The 22371-nt window shown below is 32.7% G+C and overlaps 1 protein-coding gene across 2 annotated transcripts; it reads left to right on the top strand.

Annotated features, from left to right (window-relative positions):
- The first annotated feature begins 172 nt into the window (after window positions 1–172).
- On the top strand, window positions 173–18846 carry LOC108907583 (E3 ubiquitin-protein ligase AMFR-like). Of its 2 annotated transcripts, none has more exons than XM_018711323.1 (8): window positions 173–697; window positions 10752–11009; window positions 12664–12816; window positions 13351–13802; window positions 13881–14044; window positions 14105–14220; window positions 16677–16912; window positions 16970–18846. In XM_018711323.1, the coding sequence occupies exons 1-8, from the start codon at window positions 437–439 to the stop codon at window positions 17133–17135; spliced, it is 1806 nt and encodes a 601-aa protein (XP_018566839.1). In that variant the 5' UTR covers window positions 173–436; the 3' UTR covers window positions 17136–18846. The 2 variants fall into 2 exon arrangements, with proteins under 2 accessions (XP_018566839.1, XP_018566840.1); XM_018711324.2 differs by lacking the exon at window positions 173–697 and adding an exon at window positions 3574–3697.
- The last annotated feature ends 3525 nt before the right edge of the window (window positions 18847–22371 follow it).

Raw genomic sequence — 22371 nt, 5'->3', positions numbered from 1 at the left:
CCTTAGGAATGTTATTTAGAGTGCTCCCTCTATCAGAGGTATGTCTAATCAAGCGTTGCTACTTTAAAAATGTAAGCAATGATCTGAATTATCTACTGCAGCGCTTGGTTGATGTGTCAATCTTTGCAAACAGCTGGCGCGGCATATGATCGATAAGCAACCAAAATTTACATTTCTTTCTGTGACTTTCAAGCTTGCTGGTTTGGAATTTGAGGTTTGTGATGTGTGCCGAACATATGCGGTAATAAATTGTTTCGATTCAGCAGAAAAATAGTTTCTACCGAACGGGACTTACATCACTATGTCAACGCACTGTGTGATCAGTCAACAAACAAAAATCTGCCGGACCACGAGAAACAAATATCGTAAACTACAGAAGGTCTTCTACTAAATCGAGATTTCGTCCACATAGTTTCGCAAACTAAACAGTAACAAGATGCCAATGGTTCTACTAGACAGGTTACCATTGCCTAATTTGAAGGCATACTCTTTTGTCAGTCTAGTGGCCCTTTCAGCATGTGTCTACTTCTCAAGCCAGACCATAAAGGACCCCAGCTGGAATAGTATGTCTGAAATTAACAGTAAGGCTGTCCTAGTTCACACTGACAGGAATTCCACTGAACCTGACAGCAGGTCCATCACTCAATTCATGTTTGATGTCTTCACCGTTATGATACGAGAGCCTATCTGTGTATGGGTAAGTGTTTTACGTTTGTAAATTTAAAGCTAACCCCTAATGCAATGCAAACTGCCCCATAGAAATGCTTCCAATTTGTTATTTCAAACTGTAATGCAATTTTGCATGTGAGCAACCAATATTTTACTCGAGTTTTTATTATATTTTTTACCTATGGAAATAAATTGTGAACATGTAATATAATTCATACTGATGGAAAAAAACAGGATTATTTCAGATAAATATAAAATGCCAAGTCCTTGGATTGTACTTTCTATTTGAATAAATATAGAGGTGTCTGGAAATATCTACATAAATATGTCAGATCAAAAAAGGATTAAGATATATTTTCCTTAATTTCAGCTTTTTTTATTAGAAATATGGGCTACAGTGATTACGACACAGATGCTAATGTGTAATACATATCTTATTAAATTAGTTATAATTAATGTAAGAAATCTATACAGTCACAATATGATTAAGTAAGTAAATATTAAATTACATGATGTAAAAAAGCATGATAAACATAACTCATAAACAGTGTATCATGTATTTACGTTTATAGGTATATTACCTGAACACGTGATTATGATGTAATCACTATAATTGTACTAATTTAAAAATATCAACTTTGTTATTTTTTTATCATCTGTAAAATTAACAGTTAAAATAATAAAAACAGTATCCTTCTTTAAGTGTGATAGATTTCCATCCACACTGTAAATAGACATTATTTAAATTGATTATGTTGTATAAATAATTGATTTTGATAATAAAATAAATATTAGAGGTTGACTGAGTGCAATAATATTTGATTTTTGTTTGCACCTACATATTGAATTCAGTTTACCAAACAAGAAGAACCAGTTTTTCGAAGTATGTGCACCTACAGAAATTGGAATTGCTTGCAATTTGGGTCAATTGAATCTGTGATCTGACTAGGCACTTAGGCAGATTGATTGGTTTGATTAAAGTTTAAAAAAAACTAATGTTTTTAAGTAACAAATACGTGTGTTTTAAATTTATTCAAAAGACCAGTGCTAAAGGTGAAATAGGAAACCGTAGCATAAATCCGTCACCAATTTTTTATGTCTGTAAATACTATATACTTCAATAAAAATAAATTAAACAGTGAAAAAATATTCAAATATTTTTTTATATCTACTATATCTAATTCTCTTTTGGGAAATTATGTTGATAACACTTGAGGTGGTATATTTTAGGAAGATATTTGTCAAAATTGTACCAGTGTGTATATTGTACCGATATTGATATATGAAACTTACAACTTACAAGTAAATAGGAAATTTTTTCATTTGCAATTTTGCAGTGACATTTCTAACCCGTATTTTTGATTTGGTATATAAAGTGGGCCAAAATCGCTACTGATGTAGGCTTTCTCTGTTCTAAACAAGTGGATAAAAAGTAGATAGTTAGCCTAAAACTGAACTAGAAATAAGTGTATTGCAAATTCATATTTCTATATCTCACTTGAGATTTTTTTTGTTTTTTGTTTTGTAATTTCAAAAATTAATCAAACACTTGTTAACAATATATATTTTCTTAAATATGGGACATAATATGTTACCACTATAAATTGGGCAAGCAGCAATGTAAATAAATTAACCTATCATAAAATTATTGACCACTTAGATACACACATAATTTATGTACAAAAAATTCCAGAAAATTACATGGACAATCACAGTGACCATAACATTTTGTATCCCATCCATTAAATTCATTATACCACCATTCAGTGGTACATAGATCTAACTTAATGAGAATGGTGCAGATTTTAAAAATTTGTTACTTTTCTGTAATTTGATAATTTGCCAATAATGAAATGTACAATTAAATATGAGGAAACAAATAAAATCACATCATTGCTAGTAAATTATTTGTTAAGTCAACTTGTTTGGTAAGAAAGTGATTCATTTATTGCGTAAACAGTCAGATTTAATATTAAAAATATTTCGCGGCTATGGATTTGAAAGAGGCTTTTGCGTATTACCAGAGAAGTTACCGTAAATTAGTTTATTTTCCAAAATATGTATATTAATTGCATATACTGTAGTTGCTTTTAGAATTTAATTATTTTGTAGCTTCTGTTGATAAAAAAGACAATATGGAATTTATAACATTATTTTATTTATGTTTAGCTTCTCAGTAATACAAGATGTTTATATATTATTTTATCAAACATAATCTCTTTCTGATAAACTATAATTCACTTGAAACATTTCAAATAAATAATGTAATTTTACGGTTTAAGGGTCATACTTTATCTTTGACTTTATCTTAATTGTAAGTAATTAACAGGAAACAACTGATTAAATAACAAGCATTGACATGTTTATCGAATTACTACCTCAAATGAAACCCAATATTTTCATTTAACCTATTAAAATTGTAAATAGTATTGGAATCTAGAGTTCAACTATCGAGAGGAGTTGCTAATATATTTACATATCTAATTTGTGGGCAGTGACAAATATTTAATATAGTATAATATAATTGACATATTCATCTATGGATTTGTTATTACAGAAAATTTTTCATTTAAGTAACTCTCTCCCTATTACCATTGTATAAGTAAATTTACTTATACAATGCTATTACATACATAAATGCAAGGAGAATTGCAGTGCTATGAGATTTTAGTTGAACTTCCGATTAAGAGATGGCGCAATTGAGGTAATACGTCACGACTGTCGGTCATATTCGTTTCAGATTTATATATTTTTAAATTGTCAGTTAATAAAGATTTCATACTGCAATTAAAAAATGTTGGTCAAGTATTTTGCCACAATATTCCGTCTTGTGGTAATACGTGAAGAAGACTATTGTTACAAATAGTAGTTGTACAATACTGTGTCAGTGCATGTATGTAAAGTCTTAACGTGAACATAACCTTAAATATTGTATCATTTTTTAGTCTTTAAGTGTCACTTATGTGTGTTTTGCATAATAAAATGATTGATGTGAAGATGTGTAGTCTACAGCAGCTCTAGAAATGTGGTAATTATTAGAAAAACGAGAAAATGTAACATTTCTATGCCAATATAATATATGCTTTGACTTCATCGGACTCTCGTTAGTGACGTCATTGCGCGTAAGCACACCATACTACAAACACAACGATTACAAGTGCATTTAGTAACGTCAACACAAATTAAATATATATAAATGTTAAATTAAATAACTATAGGACATGAAACGTTGAAGATATCACGGGTGTTATAGGATAACAATGTCGTTAGTAGACGTACTCTGACGACCTCGGCGTATTAGTGTTCAAGTTCATATAACACCTTACCTTAGAGGCTTTATGTCTTAATTACTTTATATTAACAACATCAGCACATTTGTGACAACGCAACACGTCGAATTTCAAATACAACAGCTATTTATAAACTGCATAAAATAGATAATTAAATATACAGAAATTTTGAAATATCTCCATAAAAATGTTTATGGCTTCCTCTCTTGCCATTTCTATTTTCATCAATAAACTATTTCTTCCTAAATACCGAGTTTTTACTGAGAGTTGGCAGCAAATTTTTACAACTCTTAACATATTTCTTACGTTTATTAATTTGTTTAATTAACATTTTATTTTTAGTTTAGCAACGTTTATTTGAAATATTTGTTTCACAGAAAATACGCTTTTAAAATATGAACCATTTCATTATTCGTGTAATCCGTCACATTTCACTTGTATACAGTAAAATTCACTAAAATATTAATTAAACTTATAGGCACTTAAAAGAAAAACACCGCCCTTGACAATAACAGATACAAGAGATTATTTATTATACCCTGTACGAGTACAAAATTTTGTTGAGTTCAAGTATGATAAACTACAAAAGTACCTCAAAGCATGTTTTGGTATAATTTAAAATTTTTTACATAATCGGTTCCACAAAAAATTTATAAAGTTTTAAATGGAAACATCAAGATATGAATAGTTAGAAAATGTGCCACCTAGTGGTTTTCAACAATACTATCTGTGTCATGTTATATCTATTGATTACGGTTATCCAAATTTCAAATTTCTATGGTTACGATTTACAGTAAACAAGAAAATCGCTACTGAAATCATTGCTTTAAAAATTATTATTTTGTACTATACATGTAGCGACCAATGTTATTTATTTAAAATATATTTGTACAAAATTATAATACGTATTTCTCTATTCAACTTTACTTAATATTTGTTATTCGTTTATTGTAATCTATTTTTAGGTTATGTGTTTACTATGAAAACCAGTGAAGCGTTAACTTTTCGTCTTCAACAATTTTAACTTGACTAAACGTATTTTGTAGTAACTAACTGTTGAAGCACCATTTTTTCAATAATTCGCAAAGCCTTTATTTGTTGCATTTGCTTTTTGAATTCATGAATTTATTCGTGAAGTTCTTCAAGTTCTAATTTTCGTGAATTTTTTCGTGAAGTTCAGAAGTACCAATCCAACAAATCTTCGTCTTCAGATCAGTAGTGAGGTTATGTTATTGGCATGTAACTAAATGTGTGGCGTCGTACTACTTTCGTATTGTTTTTACAGATATGTTGCTTACGAAAACTAATATTTATAAACAGTGTCAAAACGGTATCGCTGTTGTACCATTACGTGTACCATTGGAAACGTAAAACATTTTTCTGAGTGAAATTTGAAATTTAAGTACTACTTTGATTTGTTGGTAGAACTGATTTATGTACCAAAGAAATTCACGAAGTCTGTAGCATGTAAAACTAAACCTTTTATGAATAAATTCGTGAATTAATTCATGAAGAACTTTGTTAATTTATTCATAAATAAATTGTCGATCTAAAACAGCAATTAAGAAGTTAAAATTAGGGTTATGTTATGAGTACTGAACAATCTAAACTAAAATCCGTCACACTGCATTAGAGTTAGATTTAACCTGTGATATGAAAAGTTTAGGTCTTATTCTGTACAAAATTCGCCGCGCATTATTTGACAAACTCGCAGTTCGCAGTTCTTTGGTGCGCTGACACAAAAAGTGCATGGAAAAATATTAGGTTTAAAAAATTAATACCTGTCTCCGTAAATATTTGTAATTTTGAAAAATAACTTTCTCTGGACTCATTTACATCGCGAATTATATCCGCAGTTTAAATTTATGAACACAGTTGCGGTTAAAAATCATAAAAAATAAATTCTGTGTTGGGCTAATTGTCTATCCAAAGTGATGAAGTCTCGAACATTTTCATGAGAATTTTTTTTGGCAGAATTTTCCTTAGGGAATCTTCTTTCCTAAGAGTGCAGTAATAAGCGCACTTGGCAGCCGTTCAGCGGCTGAGGCGAAAGCGGCCAGAAACCAACCCGATAGGAAAAGATAAATCTGGAGTGCGGAGTCGTCGCCGTGCCAACAATTTTACTCGGAATTTTTTAACTGCGATTTTGGCCACTGTTTCACTTTAATGGGAAGCGCCGCAATACGGCGCCTCGGGGTAGGTGCGATTCGCAGGAAATTCGCAAGTGAATTTGAACGATTGCCAATGTCGAGGAAAAAGTCGATGTGATGACCTGATGAGTAAGAGTGAGGACGAAATTTGTTAAGAAACAGCGGGGTATATCAAGGTTATAAATAATCTGTTTAACCCTATAATCCCCCAACCCCATAACCGTATAAACCCATGACCCCATAACTCCCATAACCACGTTACGCAGCATTTCGATTGTTTGATGCAATAGTCCATATCGTTACTGGCTCCCAGTTTCATTTCGTAACTTTCACTCGTATGGTATCCGCTACGGCCACTATCTACTTTATATAAAAACAGAGAGATGTCTGTCTAACTCTTTGTAAAATCAAATCCTGTAACTAGATTTTAGTTATTTTTTTTCAAATATCCATGTAGTTGCGATAAGAAAAACCGAATATACTGCATGTAATAAAATGATGTCGATAACACTGCGATGGTTGGACAGGTGAAAACGTATGTATGTAGAATTACCGTTCCCCCATCACCGTTAGAAATGGAGAAACTATCTCCATTCCCCTCCTGGGTTCTTATCTTTCTGTGCAATTTCTTCGCGAAATTGAAACCGCGGAGGTAACGGACGAGCGGCTGCAGTTTGAGTGCGTATCGACCCGTTTACCGTTTTTGTCTTCTTGACCTGCAAGTAGGACCGAGGCCTACTCGAGTGGCACGGCCTGATACCGGCAGGATTTTCTGTAATCCCAGTTTTCTTTTTACAGCAGATCAGTTGGCTTGGAAGATAGTGTCCTTGTACGTATGTCTTTTGTTTATTAACCGTGATTGAATTAGTAACGTTGATGAAAAAATGTAAATAGCAGTGCATACACACAGAGTTTTATCTGCGGATGTGAACTGTACAAAAAATCTTTGGGTTCGATCCAAACCCATTAGATAAGCCCAAAAATCTGTGGTTATTGAAACTGGAGATAAAAATGTGTTAGTACATTGGAACTGAAAGTTTTCGCTCTGTCATTATTACCTTTAGGTGTTTTACAAAGTTTTCAAAAGCTTTATGAAATTTTACAGTGGTGCTCATGCAAAGCAAAGTAATACACGCAAAAGACCATGTTTTATCCATGCCCATAGTCGTTTCTAAGAAGAAATCAAGTTCTTCAAAGTAGATTAAGACCAAATTTTTATAGATGTATTAAAAATATTAGGATAAATACTAAGATTAAGGTTAAATTAAGACTAAGATCTTTTTATAAAACATTATTAGTTCCTCTGTCCAATAAAGGCGGAATCTAATGGCGGTTTTCCACTAAACGGACAGTTCAGTTTATGTCCTGTTTGTGTTTTCTAGAACAAAACTGAAACAAACCCAAAACTCTTGTTTCCATCAAGCGGGCTACATTTTGTTCGAGTTATGTTTTTGTTTTCAGTCCTTTTCCACCGGTTGTCGCGAGGAAGTCAGAACACATTTTTCCAATAACCAGCCAACATGTTTAGAGAAGATTTTTTTATTCTTAGTTATGGCTGGTTTATACTGAAGTCCTTGGAAAAAAAGTGTGTCTACAGAATGTCCCCCTCAAACTCCATCGATGGATATCTGGGAAACCTATCTAAGGATTTTTTTGAAATTGTGATGGTGTGATACTGGAGCCCACCAAGTTAAAATATTTTCAAGGTCATCGTACTTCCGTTACACCGGATGTCGATACTAACTTTCTTATTTTAAATGGAACCCTTTGTATATTATTGCATTTTTGGAAACATCATCCATTTTTTAGTTGAAAATATATAGCACACTCCATACTTAGGATTGACTGTTTCCGAGATATTTCGATTTTTAAACAAAAATTGACAGATGCACTGTCGGCAAAATTTAGTTTTCCCGGTTTATTTTTTTGTGCAAATTGGACATTTTGTAGAGAAAGACCTACTTTATCGAATTTGACATGAAAATTTTCCAGTTTTTATACAGGGTGGTCAAAATTTTTTTATCGAATATGAAGTTCAGAATATGTGGAAAACTCGAAATTTTTAAATGGAAACCCCTAATTTTTTTGCAATAATATACAGGGGGTTCCATTTAAAATAAGAAAGTTAGTATCAACTTCCGGTATAACCGGAAATACGATGACCTTGAAAATATTTTAGGCTCCACGTCCGTATCACGCCATCACAATTTCAAAAAATCCTTCGAGCGGTTTCCCAGATATCCATCGATTGAGTTCGTGGTATATGTACGGTTAAAGTGTTTACTTGGTTAGTTTGTATCCTAGCCAAGTAAACACTTTAACCGTACACATATATATTTTTTAATACCTGTAATTCATTAATGATTAAAATATTGTTTTTGTGAAGAAGAAAACGCCAACATAGATATTGGATTGGATCACTTAAATAGAAAACACAACACGACCGTTTCCACTAAACAGACTTGAGTTTCAAAACACGTCGAAACCTTTTGATGTGACCGCTTTCGAGCGGGACCCGAAAAACAAAACTCCAACTGTCGCAAAACACGCCAGTCTTCAAAAAGTTTGCGAAAAGTTACAGTTCTGTTTTATTCGACACAAGTTTGTGTTCTGTTTTTGTTTTGTCCGTTTGGTGGAAAACCGCCTTAAGTCTATGCAATTTGGGAAAACATAACTTGCTGCTAATGGCACATTGACAATAAGAGAAAATACTTGAACAAAAGGCAGAAACAGCAAAGCAACGGTTATATTTTTAATCTGCATTATTATTGTTAATAACAAATTTTATATTTACAAATAGGAATATATCAAATACCTGACAAACCAGAAGGATTTAGTTGAAAGTGATGAAAATAATACACTTCGCAAAACGTGTTAATATTAATGTCAAATATGAGGAGCATTATTAAATTTTAAACATGTTCAGTACTAATTTCAATTACAAATGAATTCGGTAACCTTGTTTATAAATGTGTAGATCCTTGCATTAACAGTTTTTCTGTGACTGTTCCTTGACCAACTCAAGTTGATAAATAATTATAAATTTAGAAGGATGTAAACAATAACAATAAAAGGAAACCAATACTTTTAGTGGGTATCTTTGTGATTATCAAGCGTAACAACAATAATAACATGAATTTATGGCCTCTCAGTTTAAAAAATTAGATCGTTAGTTACCTGTTGACGACTTTTTGTTCAATGCCTTTAGGCATTAAAATTGACGTTAGTTATCATCAGAAGACAAAAAGTAAAAATATAAAAATTAAAATATAAATAAAACAACATGGACAACTGAAGAAGTTGTTATAAATTATGTTATTTTACTCGTGAAAAAACGAAAATAATCAAGATCAGAGACGATTTAAGTAAAACTAATTGTAAGAGCCATAAGACAGTCATTAGTTTAATTGACCCCAATTGACTACATAAGTATAATTTTGATAATCTCGTAAATAAATGCTGAAAATAGTTTAATGGAATCTATATACCTTTATGGGTTTACTACTTTCACCCTATTTTTTACTTTCACCTTGAGTTTTTATATATATCTCCTGTTGATGAAAATAAAACGATAATTATAGAGAAATTTAATTTTCTTGAAAACAGACAAATTCAATCATTTAAAGTGCAAACAAATGAGGTTGAACATACAATTTGCGCAAGCAAGAGATGTTAAAAAAATACCTAGCCTGTAGTGAACAGAGTAGGGATGTCTTCAGAACATGCTTTGCGATTGAATAGTAAAAGTCTTGCTTTTAAATATAAAAAATAATTCTGGCATGAAGACGGATAGAGAGTCTTGTAATGATTTTGAAAATTGGCAAGGGTATCAGAGAATGTTCTAATTTTAAAATTTATTGGCCAAGTTATTGTAGTAAATTGAAATACAAAACATGTTCTACACATGCACAAATAAATTTAGTTCAGCTTTTACAATTTGTTTTAAAAACAAATAATTCACGGGTCATATCTCAATATGTCAGATATTGCCCAGATTATTATTGCTATTATTATTATTATTGAGTTTGAGAAGAAATGTTTTGGAAGCACTTGGGGGACTCTTGAGATATATTTTTTGCGTTTCAATAAACTGGAACATTTTACTCATATAGTGTTCTTGTTTGTTGTCTCCTGTCCTTCACGCCACACACTTTTTGCAAAGAAGTTTTATACTCTGAAACTATTCCCGCACAATGTGACTAGCATTTCTGAATACGCTGCATAAAAATTATTTGCAGCCACGGATTATTTCATTTACGGTAATTATTTGTGCAATTTTGCTTTAACAACTGAAATTTATATTTGGCTCTGACTTTTGGATCATAATAATAAAAATATTCTTTTGTTTAACCTTTGTAAACCTGTAACTTTAAGAAAAATGAAAATTTTGTGAAAAATAATTTTATTACGAAAAAATATATCAATTTTCATTGTTATTATTTTTATCTTCAAGTGTCTCATTCGATATTTAGAAAAAGTTCTCTAAGTAAGCCCAGAAATCATCCTTCAACAAACTGTATCGATTCTGCCCTTCGTTATCAAAATATAACCACTTTCATTTTCACCAATTGTAGCTGATGAAAAATCTACTGTAAAAATTAAGGAAATAAAAGGGAAATATGTGATAATTACTTTGTTGCAGACGATGATCAACATGGCGTTCTGCTGGCTGATCCTGCTAGGAAGGGCAGTCCAGAAGTTGGTCTTCGGCGAACTCAGAGTCTCGGAGCAACAGCAGCTCCGCGACAAATTCTGGAATTTCGTATTCTACAAGTTCATATTTGTGTTTGGTATCATTAACGTGCAATTCATAGACGAGGTGCTGCTGTGGTGCTCCTGGTTCTCTCTACTCGGATTCCTACATCTCCTGTCGCAACTCAGCAAAGACAGATTTGAATATGTAAGTCGATAATATTTATAGCACCTATACTGTAAGTAACAATAGGCTATTCATTTGTAATGATGGTATTTTGAAACGAGTTGACAATAATTCATAGGACACTAATATTTATTGATAAAAAAAGACATTGTTATGTTAGAAAGTGTGTGTAAATTTTATTTCGCAAATTGAGTCACACAAATTGTTAAACATCTGCATATATTTACTGTAACATACTTCATTTGTCATGAATATTTCAATTGTTCAAAATATAGTCATGGCCTACTTTTGAAAACAATATTTACTTAATTGAATTTTTTTCATAAAAAACGTAAACTACTTTTTCAAAGACAGGCATTTATAGGATGTCCCTACAGGCATAATCAGATAGATCGGGTCAGTTTTGTAATACTAGTCTGTGGAATTAGCTGGATTTCTGACAAACCTGAAGTGTGGCGACTCCTCTGTTATTCTTGAATTGCAACATTTATATCATTTTCACATATCACATTTTTGAATAAATAAGATAAATGAATTATTTTAAGGTTTTTAACTTGATTTAAATTTTAAAATAATACGTAAACAGAAACATACTGCTCCAAAAATTTTCAACTTTTGTCATAATTGACAAAAGCCCTGTAGTGTGCTGCCATGTGTGGGAACTCTGAAACAGAGCAATGAAACAAATTAGAAATGGCACGAACGCTGCGATTTTGCAAACAATGGTACAGGTCATTAGTACTAAGTAAAAAAAAAACAAATATTAAAATCTAGTTACAATGCAAATGTGAGCAGAAAAGGAAAAAGAATCAGTAATACTTACACTTGACTATTTTGTTTATGCTTTCTATTAAGAAAAAAAATCTAACTCGATAAATATATTTAAAAGTAGGCCATGACTATATTTTGAACAATTGAAATATTCGTGAATGAAGGTCATAAGTTTTTCATTAAGTAGGACATAAGCATGTGCATAGCTTCCTCAAAATATGATTTAAAAATTTTTTTTAAAATTTTATTCCCCTGGTTTTCCAAATATTCCTGTATCAATTTCTATAAAATCTGTTAAATTTTTAATTTTATATACAAATTTTTAATGTAATGTGTTTATTTTTGTTTCATTTTTGGTTAATTATTAATCACTCTTGCGCGAATAATTTATGCTTTTCCTTGCACAGTTAACCTTTAATAATTAAAAATTAAAAACAAATCACAGCAGACCAAACCAACGAGTGTAGAACGCCGTTTTATTAGATTACAAATAGAAAAATTATTAATACATTTTTTTTATTGGAATTTGAAAAAAAATATATATCAGGCATTTACAATTTTAAGGAAATTATAATTTCCAAATATGTGCGTCCTTAGGATTTATAAAAAAAAATTAAACTTCATCTACTTTTTAGTATTTCCTATAAGTCTGCATACTCTGTATATAAAGTACATCAGTTATTCTCTACATAGTGAAATCACAATTAATGAACATTACAATGTTTATTTTAGTTTTACAAATATCCTTGGCTTATGACAATATTTATTTTAAAGTGTACATTTCCCTAATTATTTTTTTTACATAATTTGTCAATATTGACTAATTAACTACTAATTGAGAAATCATTACTTCTTTTTTTTTTTTTATTATTACTGTAACTATAAAATACATTTTATTTCGCAGTTGTCTTTCTCACCAAGAACTCCGTTCTGGAGTCACGTAAAACTGATGGCTCTATTGGCAGCCATTTTTGCCCTTTCTGGTTTCATGCTGCTCGTCTCGGTCTTTGTGGGGTTCTTTGGAGGATTTAACACCTTTGCCTTCATGTCCGCCGAGGTAAAATAATTATATTGTTACGTACTTACACTTCTCTAAATACCTCTTTAAATTTTACTATAAACACTTGAAAATCACACCGTATATATCAAAATTATTAAGAATTTTTTTGGTTATCGGAAGAAGATTTAAATTAGTATTTACATATTTAAATCGTCTTATATTGATATATAAACTATTTTTCTTACAAGTTCATTTTATAGAAAATAATAATGCAATAAACGAGGTTTATCAATATTAAGAAACATGTCTGCCACCATAGAATATAGCAATACTGATTAGATATTACCAACAATCTGCAAATGAAACCAAGACGTTTGAACTACTCCACCAGTTGTTATTCAATATAACCATCCGCAACTGGCTCTGAGACATTTGAACTACTCCTTCAACAGTCGCCTTGAATTTTGATGTAAAGAATATAAATTCACGATTAACATTTAAAGAATCTGTTAAAACACTAGATTTATAATGTGTGTTTAAAATTTTGGGACGCAGAATGGGAATGTTAGTCAGTAACATACGCAATTTTAGGTAATACTGCTTGCCATCCGAACCCTACACGTCATCATTCGCTACGCCCTCCACCTGTACGACATGCGCCACGAATCCAACTCCTCCATCAACACCAGCGAGGAGAACAAGGTCTGGGAGAAACGTGGCCCCATCTCCTACTACACCGAGCTGGGCTTCGAACTGACCGCCCTGATAATCGACCTCGTGCATCACCTGCACATGCTGCTGTGGAGCAACATTTTCCTTTCCATGGCCAGTCTGGTGATATGCATGCAGTTAAGGTATCTCTTCCACGAGATCCAGCGCAAGTACAAGAAGCACAGGAACTACCTGTGGGTGAGGAACCACCTGGAGCAGAACTATCCGATGGCGACGAGCGAGGAACTGCAGGAGAACTCCGACAATTGCGCCATCTGCTGGGAGAAGATGGAGGCCGCCAGGAAGCTGCCATGTTCCCACCTATTTCACAAGTAAGTGGTTCGAAACGGTTTTCGTGATGCAGACAATAATGCTCGGTACGTTTTTTGGACACTTTCCGTTTGTTGCAGCACCTGCCTGCTGTCCTGGTTGGAACAAGATACGTCCTGCCCGACTTGCCGGATGGCGCTGAATATTCAGAATCCCTCCACAACCCACAACGAGCCTCCCGAGTTGCAAACCGACCCACAGGAAACCGTGAGAAGACCGTTCAATCACTTCTTTCACTTTGACGGTGAGTTAGATGGGATGACTGATATTTGTTCGCTTTTAAACGCCAGTGTGTCGTTTTCAGGTTCGAGATACGTGTCATGGCTGCCGAGTTTCTCCGTTGAAGTCAGTCATGCTCAAACTATACGTCAGAATCATAACGCCGCTTCAAATTCCCAGTTGGATGCAATGGCTAGACAGGTAAGTCTTTATTTACTTAAATTTACGTTACCTTATGTAAATTATGTGAATAATACATTTTAATTTTAATCTTATAGTCATCCTTAGCGTTATCCCAGTAGTACTTTTTGTTGTCAGGTGTGCCCCAAGGCTCTCACTTGGGGCCACTGTTCTTTATTATCTTCCTAAATGATATTCGAGAGTGCTTCCTTCATCAGACATTTGCATTGTTTGCAGACAGTCATAAATAAAGTAAACCACAATGTTTACTTTTCTTAATCTGATCTAAATCTGAAATAATTTTGTGGTAGTGGTTCACTTCATGAAATTCTGCCTTGTCTGAAGCTGAAGTGTGTCAGTGCATGTCATAAGCGTAAAAATGGGAAAGATACATTATTACATTTACATTTTAGTTATTGCAGTAAGTGCTTTTAAAATTGAAATGACCAATGCAGCAGCCAATAATCAGGGGAAATCATTGAACTTAATATTGTATATAAAAGAAATCGACATTTTTTTCATTTATTGAAGACCAAAATTTGGTATATTTTACATAAACATCATTTTTTGTGTTTTTTTTTTTTTTTAATTAAATTACCATCGTCGAGAATTTGCAGATTTTTAAGTTCTAGTTTTAATTAATTAATTTAAAATGTCACATTAAGAAATTTCAAATCAATTTTTCTTTATATCTAAATTCCAACATTTTTTATTCCATCCGCCATATTGGACCCAACATTTTGAATATTGTAATTCCAAGTCTAGATTCGTAATTAGCGACTCCAAAAACATACAGAATCTGTTATTTTCATGCTGTAATTAGTTTTGTGGGGAAAGTTACCTCGTGATGTAACATAACTTCAAACATAGCGAAAGAACGTGTTTATCGCACTCGGAAACCTGACGTGACAGAGAAATTCTGAGACGGAATTTACATTCAGTGCATCAAAAATCCTTGAGAAGTATTGGCAGGTGCTTTGGTTTAAAATTGTAAGTTGAGAATGAACCTGCCTAGTATTTTCCCAGTCATTCGAGTATAATTAGTATGACAGAAATGATATGGATCTTATTTTTTAATTGTCGGTGTTGCCAGAAACAACTACTCCGAGGGCTATATGCCCCTACCGGCATTGAACTATACAGATGGAGCCATTTACGCTTCCGCGTACAATGTATTTCCTTGTTGTGATAATACGACGCAAAATAACTGGATCGTTCGTCGGTTGTCTCACCTATGATACACTGATGAGGACTAATAAGTCCGAAACCGGTCTGTGCCTGGTGGGTTAAACTGATGAACGATCCTAAGTGTTGCGAGTATAATTCAATGCCGGTAGGGGCATATAGCCCTTGAGTAGTTGTTTCTCGCAACACCGGCAATTAAAACATTGTCTTCGCCCTCTGTGGGTAGCAGTCGTGCAAACAAGTACCTGCAATATAGCAGGTCGCTTCCTACTGTAGCAAATTGAATGGCACAGTTGGGAGTCAGCACGATAAATGCAGCCATTTGCGCTCCCGTGTACGATATGGATCTTAGTCCTTCCAAATGTCATGCCTTAAGGGGATATCCTCGTATAAATCTATCGAAAAATCGATTTTTTTTATTACGCAAATTCAAAGTATAACATTTCAGGAATACACTTAAAACTTTAAAACGAAATTCGAAACGGGTTAGCTGCTAGGGCTATTTTCGCAAATGTCCTTCGAAGGACGGAGCCGCATGGAGCACAAAAGAAGCTCGATTAGCGAAAAAAATCAGAGCTGCTACCAAATCACAACAATTTGAACAGGAAGATCTCCTTTATGGTGCAGGCATTACTGATTAGGCGAAAAATGGATAAATAGTCGTATCAAACAAATCGCAATTTTCGTTTACCTCAAACATCAAACTCATTTTTCTCGACAATTTTCCGAGTTTATGCCGGCGATTACTCAACGAATTTTCATCGTATCGAAAAAAAAATACCATTTTAAAGGAAGTTTAATTAGCTAATCCACTAATCTAAAGTATTTTCTTAGAAATAATTATTTAATAACTTTTTTGCAAAAACAATGAAAAACTATTGGAAAATTTTTTCAAATGGCCGCCATTTTGTTAATAAATTTTTTTATACCTTTAAATTAGGTTCACGGACGAGGTATAAGTGTTATAATAACAAAAACTCCGATTGATATGTTTCAGAATGATACAAATGAAGAGGAAAAAAAAAACGTCTCCTACTTCATCACTTCAATGCGCTTCAATTAATTTAAATTTATCATACAATTTTTTTTTTGTTTTCTTAAACTACAAATAAAATAGTGTCAAAATTTCAAATAAAAATATTGTATAATTTTCTCAAAAAAAATTCCTGAAGTTCGCATTGATTTTTTGCAATCTATACGAGGATACCCCCTTAACAGTGGCAATTCTATTTACAAATTTTATTTAAAAAAAAAAAAATGAATATTTCCAAAACTTGACATCGTTTTTCAAGGTACAGACCCTGTTTCCCCATATTCCGCTGTCCGTCATCATTGAAGACCTGCGTGCTACTCGCTCCGTAGAACTGACCATCGAGAACGTGTTGGACGGTAGACTAGTGATGCCGCCCATGTTCAGAGACCTCGATTTGGAACAGTTGTCCAGCAGGCCGCTATCTTTGTTGCAGTCTGTTTCCGAACCGAGCACCACAAGGAATTGGGACGAGTTTAACATGGACAATGTTGAGACGTAAAAGAAGAACCAATTTTTTTTTAACGTTTCCGAACTAAATAATATGATTTTTAGGGAAGATACGATGACGTTAGGAAGCCGCTTCTCAAAGTCGTCCTCGGAACGCGAGAAGATCCTCCACAGAAGAAAGGAGAACATGATCCAGATGGCCAGGAGACGATACATCGAGAAGAAGAAAGCGGCGGCAGCCGCCGCCAAGACCGAACTGCAGAGCAGTTGAAAGAGGGAGAGGTTCAAGTGGAGGAAACCGAAGAAAGCCAAGCAAAAAGTCCCCAACGCTCCCCGATAAATTGTTCAAACAAATTTTCCGTGGTTATAATATTGCTACAATAGTTACGTGTATTAGGATTTTAAAAATTTACCGCAACCCACAAGGAGTACTGTCACGGTAAGGTCCGATTTTACACTTAGTACCATATCGTTTCCTTTTCTGTATATAGTGTGTAATTTTTTTGTTATTGTTCCTGTTTATTTATTTTTGAAGATTTTTGAGATTGAAGAAATATTTTAGTATATGAGATATAGACATTTTGCAGTTCGTTCCAAAGGAGAGGTACGAGATGAAATGATATCATATATTTTTTACTGATGTGTCGCTAAATTTGTAGTGAGTAAGATGTAACTTAACATGTGATTTGTATATACAGAGTCGCTTTATTTTTTCATTGGCACAATGTACGCTTTTTTTGTAGTTTATTAAATTCTAGCACTAACGCATCTTGACTTTAATGAAATTGAGTGGCAATATAACATATATTTTTATAGCATCCTTATTACTATTGCTTTTTTGTTGGGTTTATACCTCTATTATACTGGGTGATTCCTAGGTTGGGTCACTTTTTTTATACCACGTAAAACTGGTTAAAATATTTTTTTTCGAATACGGTTTTTCAAAAAACTTATAAATAAAAATGTCCCGTATTAATTTCAAGAACATTTATTTCGGTTCTTTGAATTTAGAAAAAGATTCAAAAGCCGCCAGTCTGATAAAAAAAATTAGGCGCAACGTACCATTTGTTTTAGGTGATCGACTTGTATAAATTCTTTGCAAATTTCAGCTTGAATTTTTTTTGCAACTATGGAAAGCTGTAGAACTTGAAAAAATTTTATTTCGAGCATTACATACAGGCTGTTAAAAAAATTTTTCGATTTAAGAATCGCCTTATATGTTTTACATTTACAATACAATATCTGATATTTCCGTTGAAAATGTATCTTGATTTATTTATAATAAGTTATAATTATAAATTAAAACCATACACTATATAATTTTCTAGCTTTTTAAAAATAGCAGCACTAAATTCGTCACTCAAATATCCATAAATAGTTTTAGTTAATTCCATTAACGACAAATCGTAAATTTGTAATGGATTTTTCAAATTTTTGAAGAGGTAATTTGTTAAGAGGCTATAGCAAATAGGCAACCCGTCATATATTTTTATAGATTTTATTACACAGTTTGTCTAAATATGAATCAATGTACAAATAGTAGACTTTCCTCCATTCTAACGCAGATATGCTATAAAATGAAGTTGGTTTGAAATAGTGATGGGATCATCCGAATGAAAAATAATCGATCATCCGATTATTGAAATAATCGAAACCTACCGATTATTAAAAAAGAATAATCGGTACGTATTCGTCGATTTGAGAAGCCGACTACGAAGCTGATGCCATCTGCGGTCGAATAATAATCGGTCGAATCGGGTAATCTGGTCTCGCATCGATTCTCTCACGTCCTAGCTCCTAGCGTGTACGGAGGGTGGGCGAGTATAGTGGACTGCCGCACGCCTTCAGTTATTTTACTTCTATTCACACAAAATTTAAATTCGTTGGAGGATAGATGGAGAAATCACTAATTATAAAAATACATTATTGGAGTGAAAATATTGAAAACGTAACTATTTTAAAAAACAAAATAAATATATAGAAATATAAATATAAAAATACAAAAATTAAATATCAAAAAATAAATAATACATTGTGACTAATAATAACAAAAATAAATCATTTTTGATTGAAAATAAAATTAATGTATGATAGGTACATCGATCGCAAAATTGTTTAACAGAAATAAAATAAACGAACGTAAAAATATTATAGTGTCTACATTTTTAGGCAACAGTCAGTTTCTCCTCGAACTAGTTATTTTACCGGATTTAGAAAATACCCTTTCTGCACAAATATTTGATTGCCTTTTCATACAATTCTGGGAGCAAATTCTTGTGTTTTGACCAGAATTCGAAAGGGTTTTTTGTTCTTTTTAGGAGAGGCATTTCTAAACATTGTCGCACCATTACCAGCTGAACTGGTGGAAGTTGTTTTTATATTTGCTGTTTTTTTGTCAAAATGTGCCCATACATTGTCTACTACATTTAAATCGTTCGAAGTAATTCCGGAAATAATCATCGAAAGAATCGACGCGCGATGTACGGAATCTTCCCTACATATGAGCGGCCGCAGATGTCCAACAAGCCGCATCTCAGTTCCACATACCGTTCCAGGTTCCTGATACCGTTCCACAAACATTATCCGATTACTCGGATGATTATCCGATTATTGAAATAATCGAAACCTACCGATTATTAAAAAAGAATAATCGGTACGTATTCGTCGATTTGAGAAGCCGACTACGAAGCTGATGCCATCTGCGGTCGAATAATAATCGGTCGAATCGGGTAATCTGGTCTCGCATCGATTCTCTCACGTCCTAGCTCCTAGCGTGTACGGAGGGTGGGCGAGTATAGTGGACTGCCGCACGCCTTCAGTTATTTTACTTCTATTCACACAAAATTTAAATTCGTTGGAGGATAGATGGAGAAATCACTAATTATAAAAATACATTATTGGAGTGAAAATATTGAAAACGTAACTATTTTAAAAAACAAAATAAATATATAGAAATATAAATATAAAAATACAAAAATTAAATATCAAAAAATAAATAATACATTGTGACTAATAATAACAAAAATAAATCATTTTTGATTGAAAATAAAATTAATGTATGATAGGTACATCGATCGCAAAATTGTTTAACAGAAATAAAATAAACGAACGTAAAAATATTATAGTGTCTACATTTTTAGGCAACAGTCAGTTTCTCCTCGAACTAGTTATTTTACCGGATTTAGAAAATACCCTTTCTGCACAAATATTTGATTGCCTTTTCATACAATTCTGGGAGCAAATTCTTGTGTTTTGACCAGAATTCGAAAGGGTTTTTTGTTCTTTTTAGGAGAGGCATTTCTAAACATTGTCGCACCATTACCAGCTGAACTGGTGGAAGTTGTTTTTATATTTGCTGTTTTTTTGTCAAAATGTGCCCATACATTGTCTACTACATTTAAATCGTTCGAAGTAATTCCGGAAATAATCATCGAAAGAATCGACGCGCGATGTACGGAATCTTCCCTACATATGAGCGGCCGCAGATGTCCAACAAGCCGCATCTCAGTTCCACATACCGTTCCAGGTTCCTGATACCGTTCCACAAACATTATCCGATTACTCGGATGATTATCCGATTATTGAAATAGTCGAATACTGACTTTCCAATTATTCAAATCATACAATTATGTGCATCACTAGTTTGAAACTCATATTTCTTTTTGTTGTAAAGAAATTTGTAATTTGCCGCTTTTGAATAAGCGGCATCGTAAATTATAAATTTCTTTACACCAAAAAGTTATTTGAGTTTCAAATTAAGTCCATTTTATAGAAAATTTGCGTTAAAATGGGGGAAAGTCTGTTATTTGTGCATAAATTCATATTTGGATTAACTGTAATAAAATCTATAAAAATGCATTGCTGGTTGCCTATTTGCTATAGAGCCCTCTTAAAACCCTGTCTTATTGAAAGAAATCAAAATGTGGAAAATAGCTAGTAGTTCAAATTTTATTTTGATACTTCTCTTGAAAAATTTCTCTACCTTGACATCAAACCTTGCTATTTATACGATTTTTTATCACTATCCAATCAAATCGCCTTTAACTACTATTAATTTTACTGCTTGATTATAAACGCGACTTAAACAGCACTGCTACAATAATGATATCTTAATTTAGTTATAAGAATCTCAAAAGTCAAGAGATAAAAGAGATTGCAAAAAAAGGTTGACTAAAGACTGACCGGTTTTTCCTAAGATAAAAAGGATGCTTAAATGTACTTTTAACTTTACTCCCTGCGAAAATGATACTAGGAATTCCTTTAGTAATTGAAGTAATTTTGCTCTTTTACATAACCTGTTTAATTGATTTTAATAACTTGCCAAAGTGCTTTTTTAAATGCATGCAAGAACTAAAGGAATTACTTTCAGTTATTTGATTTATTTGAAGTGTTCTCTCAGGTCTGTGTTTTGTGTGGATTTAAAAAAGCAGTTTAGGTTTTCCTGAAAATGCTCAGTAGAGGTCGGTAACTAAGAGCGCATATTATAAAAATCGTGTTCCTTTTAATAGAACTACTAGGGTGAATAGGTATATTTCGATATAGGAAATATGTAATTGCCATGCAAATAAATTTATTGTGTGCCAGATATTGAAGGCCAAACTTGTGTATCTCTTGTATTATACCTATTGTACTTAGTTATTAAACTTATACTATATATTATTATATGGAAACTTACTGTGCTGACTTGCTGTAGATAATATTAAATTAATATAATCTGTACACATTTTTTTCATTTTCCTCTCCTTTATAATTACAATAAATTTTTTGAAAAACTACAAGCTACATGCCTCATTTGACGTTGAATTACAACTCCAATATCTAGACTGCTTATCAACAATATCACCAGACCTAGTACACTGATTTTAAACATTAGTTTTCAACATTATGCATAAATGAGATGATTGATGGACGATTTATTTACCATATTTTGAGTGGAGATAACCTATAAAATATGTGATACCTACTGGTAAAAAGACCTATTAATCTGTAGTGTAAAAACACCTATAAATTAGTAGTTCACTCTGACAGTAGGTACAAAGTAATGCATTTTGCCAGTAGGCATTGAGCATGGTCCGTAAAAAAGACGACAGAAATTATGGGCGTGGCTTATCATCTCATATTAGTGATGGGAATAATCGAATGAATTAAATAATCGAGAGGTTACCATTCGAATTAATTTTATAATCGAATGATCATTCGAATGAATAATCGAAAGTTCACTTTGAAAATTTCCGGTCTATCCCAAATCATATGCGAAACATGTTGACGTTAGGTAAATGAATGACTGTCGCGGATTGGGGCATTTCTTCCATATTTTCTTCGTTGCCAGTTGAGTGATTCAGCAGCATGTGTTTAAAATGAGTAGTCGCCGCCTAAAGTGGTCCATTTTTTGTGATTTTTTTGAAAAAAAAAAAAATTATATAGAAAACATAATTTGGCATTATTTTCATTCATATGAATTTTTATCCCCGCTAAATAAAGCTCCCATCTAACCCCCCGCGATGCCA

Source organism: Anoplophora glabripennis, unplaced genomic scaffold, assembly GCF_000390285.2.
Source record: "Anoplophora glabripennis isolate ALB-LARVAE unplaced genomic scaffold, Agla_2.0 scaffold276, whole genome shotgun sequence".
Lineage (NCBI taxonomy): Eukaryota > Metazoa > Arthropoda > Insecta > Coleoptera > Cerambycidae > Anoplophora > Anoplophora glabripennis.
Note: the sequence above shows the minus strand (reverse complement) of the source record. Positions and strands in the feature narration are given on the sequence as shown.

Coding starts and splice junctions, on each gene's coding strand:
- LOC108907583 (XM_018711323.1), top strand. CDS start 437: ATGCCAATGGTTCTACTAGACAGGTTACCATTGCCTAATTTGAAGGCA. Junction 13,803..13,880: donor TGTTCCCACCTATTTCACAA/GTAAGTGGTTCG, acceptor CGTTTGTTGCAG/CACCTGCCTGCTGTCCTGGT. Junction 14,221..16,676: donor TGGATGCAATGGCTAGACAG/GTAAGTCTTTAT, acceptor TCGTTTTTCAAG/GTACAGACCCTGTTTCCCCA.